This window comes from Panthera pardus, unplaced genomic scaffold (assembly GCF_024362965.1).
Source record: "Panthera pardus isolate Hobbes unplaced genomic scaffold, ASM2436296v1 HiC_scaffold_13, whole genome shotgun sequence".
NCBI classification, from domain to species: domain Eukaryota; kingdom Metazoa; phylum Chordata; class Mammalia; order Carnivora; family Felidae; genus Panthera; species Panthera pardus.
The window spans coordinates 203803488-203812024 of record NW_026526688.1 but is presented as its reverse complement, the minus strand read 5'-3'; the positions used below and the strand labels follow the sequence as shown (position 1 = coordinate 203812024).

At 60.9% G+C, this 8537-nt stretch overlaps 1 protein-coding gene across 1 annotated transcript in view; it reads right to left on the bottom strand.

Moving 5' to 3' along the window:
* Nucleotides 1-527: 527 nt before the first annotated feature.
* Nucleotides 528-8537, bottom strand: part of LETM1 (leucine zipper and EF-hand containing transmembrane protein 1) — a 39810-nt gene continuing 31800 nt past the window's right edge. The window contains exons 11-14 of the mRNA XM_019453893.2: nt 7547-7681; nt 5713-5900; nt 4586-4724; nt 528-3541 (exon numbers count right to left, since the gene is read on the bottom strand). Of these exons, the coding sequence (XP_019309438.2) occupies nt 3392-3541; nt 4586-4724; nt 5713-5900; nt 7547-7681 (612 nt within the window). The 3' untranslated portion in view covers nt 528-3391. The remainder of the gene's footprint in view (nt 3542-4585; nt 4725-5712; nt 5901-7546; nt 7682-8537) is intronic.

Genomic DNA, 8537 nt, shown 5'->3' with positions numbered 1-8537 from the left:
AGACGTGGAAGGATCCCACACAGCGCCCCATGCAGCCTGGGGCCAGTGAAGGGGTGAGGCCGCCTGAGACAGGGTGGAGGTCCTGGGCTCAGGGCTGTGATCTGTCCCCGGAGCGGGGCCGGAAGGAGTGGCAGGATGGGGGGAGGGAACATTGTGCCTGTCCTGCTCCCGGCGCCCTCTGCCAGGTGGCCCCCAACGGGGGGCCTCGGCCCTTCACTCTAGGGTAGAGCACAGGCAGCTTCAAGGAAGCCCTACTGCCCACGTGCCCCCTCGGCGCTCTGGGGAGCAGGCTGCAGGGTAGGGAGGGCCCCTGCAGCATCTGGGGCCCCCTCGGCGGAGCACGCAGCCCCCACTCCCAGGAGCCACCAGAGTATTTCACACAGAACCATGCCCTCCTGGGTGACCCTTGGGCCAGGAACCCGGTTGTGCCCACCCTGGCCCCAAGGCACCCGCTGCGGGCTGCGGGCTGCGGGCTGCGGGAGGGGGAGCCAGTCTGGACAAAGCAGCCATCGCAAGGCAGGCAGAGGTCATGGAGACAGTGCTTTATTAAACCTTCTCCTTACATCAAATTCAGCGTCTAGTCCCCACCACAGGGATCGGTCTGGGTGCACGGCCTGACGCGACACGGAGGCCCGCTGTCACCAGACAAGCAGGCACCCCGGCCGGGGCTAGAGCTCCGGAAGGGGACTCTCCATCTGGAATCTGGCCTCACGCAGCACACTCACACCCATGGTCACCCGCCATCCCCTTCCGCTGCAGAGGCAGAACCAGACCGTGGGGGCACAAGGCTGTCACAAAGGCAGATGCTGCAACCACCCTGACGTCTTCCATTGGCTTCCGATGCGTCACATGACTCAAAGACCTTAGTCTGAACTGTTACGGGAGCAGCAATGTCCTATTTTAATAAAAACACTATTTCTAAAAAAGATGTTTATACACAGCCCAGGAGGGAGGTTCTCAGTGGAGCGGGCCCTGGGATCCCAGGAGGACACATGGAGACAGTGCTCAAAGGCCAGGGGGTGCTGCTCTGCTGACCCCAGGGCCGCTCTGTGAGAACCACCGCCCGCAGGTCATTCTTCAAAAATTACAAAGTGCCCTTCACTTACAAAGGCCGGACTCTGATGTTCCAAAAGGGCTCTAGGAACCACGTGCCAACTTCCTGAATCCCAAGTACAAGAGTGGGCATTCAGGCGGAGTGAAGGATGAGGCCTGTGCTAAGAATTCCTGTTTCATTTTCAAGTAGCCTTAGCCCTCCCAGGCTCCCGAAAATACGGGCGCCTCCTCCGGAGAGAGCGCGGGAAGACTCGGCCGCAGGCGGTCAGGACACAGCCGCCTCTGAACACCTTAGCGCACAAGCCTCCGCTCTCTAGACCCGACGTGCTGGGCCTGCACCCAGACGCTGATTTCGGCTGCAGTAAGTGAGGTTCAGGGCAGTAAAAGCCCACGCGTGACAGAGAGGGAGCCAGCAGCCGACTTCGCCAACACGGAAGGCCGCCACCAGCAGGTCAGGCCCACGTGTGTTCGAGAAGCCCTCCGTAGCTTCTGGGGGTGAGCGCTGCTCCCGGACAGCGCAGAAAACCCAGGAGGGGGGTTCCAGGGCAGCGGGCATGGCAGGAGCGCCTGGTCGCCGCCGGGACAGCATCCGTGAGGACGTCCGGGGCGCCGAGGCTGAAGACAGGGGGTGGGCGCGGCTTGCTGGGCCCCAAAGCAGTGCCCGCTGGAAAGACAACCGCCATCCACGGGGCACGTGGGCCACCCACAGCTGGCACACACACGCGGTCCCTACAGCTGAAAACCAGGCTACTGAGATGCGTGTAAGGTCATTCACGGATATTAATTAAGCATCTAGAATATATAGATTTCCTTCTCAAACAACTGAAGGAAAAACCCTTTAGAACCCAGCTGCTACTTTACAAAGGTTTACGTTTGACGATACATAATCGTATTCCTATTTTGTCAAGTTTCCTCTTTAACGGCTGAATGAAAAGTTTCAAGTAATTCAGATCCATCGTTTCTGGGTGCTCCGCCTCTCCTGGCTGCTCTGGCCACTCAGTTCCTATGTCTTCCAGCTCCTCTGCTTGGCCTCCCCTGAGAGAGCGTTCTGGCCCATAACGGACCCAGCCTCTGAAGGACCAGTGACACAGAGCTGAGACCACAGGCCGCCCACTGAGCACCACCGACCTCAGCTGCCAGGTGCTGAGACGGCCAGAGGCCAGGGCCGGGCGCCAAGCCCAGGGAGGCCGCCCCGCTCCCCCCAGGGGCGCACCAGGCCGGCCCTACGCGGACCCACGGCAGGATCCTGCCTTTCCGAAGCCCCCTCAGGACGCACCACCCACAGAACCAGGAGCACGGCCAGCGGCCTACTTGTCCTGGGTGGGGGCGGGGGGCCGGGGGACCGAGTTAGCAGCGCCGGGAGCGACGAGGACACCGCGGGGCTGCAGAGCCATGGTGGGCGAGGCGCACTGAGAGCGTAGGCCTGGACACGCAGGGGGACCCGCTCTGATCACCCACAGGGGCGATGAGGTGCTAACGACCCAAACTGGGAAACTTTCTGAAAACTACAAGACGGTGGTAAATTACTCAAACGGAAATGCTTCATTTTCAAGGGCTTCATTACCATCTCTCACGGCATGATTCGCGTTAGCTGTTACGCACGTGGCAGGCGGACCGTCGTGTACAAATTCTGTACTAGTCAACTGGTGAGGGACTAGGTGAAAATCAAAGGTTAGAGCAAGGAAGAGCTGACACACCACGACAGAGGACTCGCACAAGGCACGACATTCCTGCCAGACAACTGTGGTTTTCCAGAGGCCACGCGATCCCCGTCGCTACAGAGACGACCTTGGAAGTGGGCACGAATCGGTGCTTTTAACGCCGACGGGCAGGAATCCGAGTCCGCAGACTGACTGCCGGACGCTTGTCCAGAGCTGGGGAGGGCCGCGCGTGCCTCCTTCCCATCTGCACGCCGCAGGCCCCACGGGCACGGGGGTCCACGCGGCCGGTCCTTTCTCCTCCCGGGACAGGGGCCGCCAGCGTGCGGCACTCGGCGAGGCGCCTCCCTGCCCCAGTCTGGCCGGGCCCACCTCTGGAGCCACGAAGCCCACGTGCGGCCACCACGGCTGGGGCCACTGCGGCACCATGCCACCGTGTGCATCCGGACGTGATTCCCTGCAAGGGTTCGGGGATTCCAGACTGAATGGATCTTCGTGGAATGATGAAAATTAAAAATTACTTGATTATGGAAGTTTCTGATTTATTCCAGACAAAATACTAGATGCGTCACTAAGAATCACCTCAGAGCCATCACTACCACAGCAGGACCGCGACAGCCGGCGCGGCGGGGTGGAGGCAGACACGGGAAGGGCCCGAGGCGCACACGAGCCGGCGGCCCCTAGTTCTTCACTTCCGCGGCCTCCTTCTCGGCCTTCTCCTTGGCCTTCTCCTTCTCCTCCACCTTCTCCTCCTTCTCCAGCATGGCTACAATCTCGGCCACCTGGCTGGTGGAGATGTGAATGTCTTCTTTGTCCACCAGCTCGATGACCTACGCACACGGGAAAGGACCAGGGGACTCAGCGGTGGCCTTGTCCCTGAGCGGCGCTTTCCCCGAGGAGCACGCCGGGGACACGCCGGGAACATGGCGCAGCTCCCCCTCCAAGCTGCGTCCTTGGCTACCAGGCTGAATGGCCATCAGTGACGTCCCAGCAGGGGAGCCCCCGGGGCCCTTCAGCTGCCCTGGTTCTGAGGACTAGACACCACCCACCCCCAGGAGGCCAACAGGCTCCCAAGCCCCAGGCCAAGCTACAAGCCACGAGGGAGAGGGGCTCCGGAGGCAGGGGACGCGTGGCTCTCGAGGGTGCTGGGTGCGCCTCCTACGGGCCTGGCGTGCAGGAAGGAGCAGCGGAAGGCAGGCCAGGTGGACACGAGGCCGGGGGGCCCGCCCCGGACAGAGTGCAGCGCTCTGAGTGCAGGGCGAGAACGCGTGAGCTGCCGTCCACACCAAGGAAAGGGGCCCCAGGGAAGGGGTGGGTGATGGGGGCTCGGGCCTCCCAGCCTCTGCTGCCGGCAGAGCAATGACCCAGCACGTGCATTTGGTACTGCCTGGCCTCGCGGCTGAATACACGGTAAGTTAGCGGATATGCTCGGGAAACGTGTAAAAAAATCACTAGCTGGAAACACCAGGAACCGTTCCGACACCCGTGAAGGGGCTCTCTCCTCAGAAATGCAAGGCCACAGGCCTCCTTACAAAGGGGGATCCCATTCTGGGTCTCCCGGGCTGCCCAGCTCCCCGGGCCCCCGCGCCCACCGGCTCGCCACCAGGACCAAAGGCGACCCGCGGCCGCCCGCCAAGGTCAGTGTGCCCCAGGCACCCTGCTAACACGCTTCCCAGACTGCGCCGCGGCGCCGCGGGAGGCGGGGGGAGCCAAGCGTCCTGTCAAAAAGCGGGTGGGCTGCTCTGGACGGCCATTCCAACCGCACCACTCCTCGCTCTGCGTGAGGGCAGACACGGGGCCGCACGTGCCACACGCGCCCCCCGAGCAAGCCCTCGGCTGGGCCTGGCGGCCCTGACCCGGCCCCGCCGACTCACCTTGACGAGGTCATCGATGTTGACCTTGCCATCCTTATTTTCATCCAGTGCCGAGACCAAGCTGATGAGCTTGTTTTCCGGAATGTGCTTGATCTGCTTCATGGCACTGATGAGCTCGGTGACGCTGATGACAGTCTCCCTGGGGGGACACAGCCTGCATGTGGCACAGACGTACCCCAGCCTCGCCAGGCCTCCCACGGGTCAGCTCGACCCGGGCAACTTCTCCCTCCCTCCAGGGCCCCTCACCCCTGCATTTGGGAACGCCTGGCCAACTCGGACACAAAACCAGAAACCATCAGTCAGTCCAAGGTCTCCCTGTGTGCGCGGTCTCCCGGTGAGCCCCGCCTCTCCACTGGTGATGGGGACAGGGAGTCCCGTGGTTACTAGGACCAGGTCCCTCAGGCCTGCCCGTGCCGTGGTCAGAGTGGGCCCACCCTGCACAGTAGGTCACCCCGGGAAGGGACACTGACCTTGTCCTGGGGGTGAAGGCCCCCCAACCTGAGGACAGCAGGACCTCTGCAGCCAGCCCACCCGCCCCTCAGAGACGTGGGCGCTCAGAGCACAGTGCCCAGCCCACGGGAGCATCGAGTGTCAGCCGCTACCACCTGGCAGAGTCGTTTCCTTGGCACAAAGTGACCTCCAGAGTGGGGGCCATCACCGAGTGCCTGTGTGTGGAGGGCTCGGGAAGAGGGAGGAGGCAGGAGAGCACCGGGAATCTGGGAGAACAGGAACTAAGCGTAGCTGTGGCTGGAGGGGGAGGAGAGGCTGGGGGTTCCCAGGGGAGCTGTAACCCTATGTACATTCTGGAAGGACCAGCTTGACAGAAGCCTGGAGAGAGAGAGGTGTGCACTACGGTGGCCAGGGGGAGAGGAGCCAAGCCACAGCTGTGGTCCTGACAGTGGCCAAGGTGTGCATGTGTGTGCATACATGTGTGCGTGTGCAGAAGAGGCCACCCTGAGAGCTCCTTCAGTAAAACGATCACTGAGAAGTGGACACTGAAAAGATGTGGCTGGGCTTCTGGCTGGAACCACTAGGTCAAAGGTCAGGGGCCGGCACCACGGCAGAGAAACACTCCGAGGCCAGAAAGGCCCTGGGCTCCCCTGGGCCGGCACCTGAGGCACACTCACCCTGCAGGCGGGCTGGCGGCGGCTGTGCCCAGCTTGCCGGCCGTCTGGTCCGCCTCCAGCTGTGCCAGCAGGCCGTCTATCTGCCCGATCATCTGCTGCACTCTCCGTGTCAGCCTCTTGCTGGCCTTGGACTCCTCCACACAGACCTCTGTGCCCGCCTTTGAGAGTTCCTTGATCTCTTGCAAGTCCTAATGAAATGATTTAGCGATAAAAGATTGTCTCAAAAAAAAAAAAAAAATCCACAGGAAGAGGAAATAACAAAATTAACTTTATCTTGTAACAATTAAATTAACCCAAAGCGGTATCACAAAGATAAAAAGTTCCAGGTCATTAACAAAACAGAAACCCACCAATTCCAGCCACGGAAAGCTGGGTCTGCAAACCCAAATACTGTTTCTGTAGCAAAGAATGGAATCTATTTGAGTCTCGGCTTTCTTCATGTTTCTTTTAAGAGAATAAATAAATGGTTGAAAGAATTAAGGAACAAGAAATGTCTTCTTAAACCCTGAGTCATGATTTTCCCTGTGAGCAGCATTACAGGGAGGATGGAAAACGGGGCTAGAGACGAGGAACCGTCTCTTCCGAGTACGTCTGTGAAAACACAGCTCTTTTACACCTTTTTACAAAGTAGGCTCTACACCCAACGTAGGGCTAGAACTCACGACCCCGAGATCAAGAGTTGCACACTCCACCAACTGAGCCAGCCAGGTGCCCCAAAACACAGCTCTTTGAAAGCAGATTAGAAAGTAATATTGAGAAAACAAACATGTTTTCCTTAGAAACACACACACACACACACACACACACACACACACACACACACACACAAAGCGTACGTAACAAAGAAATCTCTTTCCGGGAAATGTGAATGAAACTAAGATTTCCTTTATCAAACGACCAGGCTTTTTATCCCATCCCTCACGTGCCTTTAGAAACCACAAGGGGCAGGCCCCTGTGGACGAGGAGGGTGGACGGCCAGCACCGCAGGACTGGAGCAGGTGCCGTTCATCAGTCGTGGACCAGAAGGGGTACCGAGCACCCTGGGATTTCTTTCCCGGTCCAGGTCTGTGGAGCGGCCCCCACCCCCTCACCTGGCGGCCCCGCCCACCTCGCTGTAGTCCTGCTTCCGCTGCTGCACCCCCCCACCTGGCGGCCCCGCCCACCTGGCACCCCCTCATCTGACCGCCCCCCACCTGGCGGCCCCGCCCACCTCGCTGTAGTCCTGCTTCCGCTGCTGCACCCCCCCACCTGGCGGCCCCGCCCACCTGGCACCCCCCTCATCTGACCCCCCCCCACACCTGGCGGCCCCGCCCACCTCGCTGTAGTCCTGCTTCCGCTGCTGCACGCCCCCACCTGGCGGCCCCGCCCACCTGGCACCCCCTCATCTGACCCCCCCCACACACCTGGCGGCCCCGCCCACCTCGCTGTAGTCCTGCTTCTGCTGCTGCACGCCCCCACCTGGCGGCCCCGCCCACCTGGCACCCCCCTCATCTGACCCCCCCCACACCTGGCGGCCCGCCCACCTCGCTGTAGTCCTGCTTCCGCTGCTGCACGCCCCCACCTGGCGGCCCCGCCCACCTGGCACCCCCCTCATCTGACTGCCCCCCACCTGGCGGCCCCGCCCACCTCGCTGTAGTCCTGCTTCCGCTGCTGCACGCCCCCACCTGGCGGCCCCGCCCACCTGGCACCCCCCTCATCTGACCCCCCCCACACCTGGCGGCCCCGCCCACCTCGCTGTAGTCCTGCTTCCGCTGCTGCACGCCCCCACCTGGCGGCCCCGCCCACCTGGCACCCCCTCATCTGACCCCCCCCCACACCTGGCGGCCCCGCCCACCTCGCTGTAGTCCTGCACATCTTCCTTCAGCAGCTCCAGCTCCTCCTTCTCCTTGGTCAGGGACGACTTCTGCTCTTTCAGCTTCGAGCAGGCATTGCTGATGATGTCGATTTCCTCTTTCGTTATTTCCTCTTCCTGTGGAGAAAACAAAGGCACACCAGGGAAAACCCGGTCGAAGGAAAGCCCTTCCCCCTCCACCCCGCCGGAGAGTCTGCTCCCACCGCGGTGGGCAGAGGCCAGCAGAGACGCGCGGTGCCCGGGCGCGCCCCGAGCGTGGATCCGACGTGCACGCGCACTCAGGAAACCATCGGCCACCCCAAAACCCCGGGGGTCACACACGGAGCAGGTCCCAGAGAGCGAGCTCCTGCACACGTGCCCTCGCTCTCCTTCTGAGTGGGAGACCCCGCGCTGTCTCACGCCTTTCAAGTGCTGAACAGTATCCCATCCGGAGCACCTACCCAGCGCGCTCACCCACCGTTTTATATTGTAGCTCCTTTGAGCTTCCACAGACGTCTTAGAAGACGTCTGTCTGTGTCAACAAAAAGCCTACTGGGATTTTGATGGTTCTGAATCTGTACATCGGTTGGAGAACTAACACCTCGCACGCATCTACGAGCGCAGGAAATCTGATTCAGGTAATCAATCTCAACACTTTACAGCATTCAATGTACAGGTCAAATTTCTCCCTAGTAGTTCACTTTAGGGGCTGGAAATGATACACTCTTTGAAATTTCGACCCCACTGCTCATCACCAGTACAGAGGACACGGCTGATTTGTAGCTGCTCACACCGTCTGTGAACAGGCAGTTTCATTTCTTCCTTTTGACGGAGTGGTTTGATTTTTTCTTGCCTAGGTGTCCTGGCCACAACCTCTGCACGGTGCGTAGCATAAGTGGGCGCCCTCGCCAGGGGCCATGCCAGCCGCGGCATCCCTGCAGATGTCCTCACTGGGGTGAGAGGGTTCCCCTCCACTGGCGGAGAAGTGTGTTTT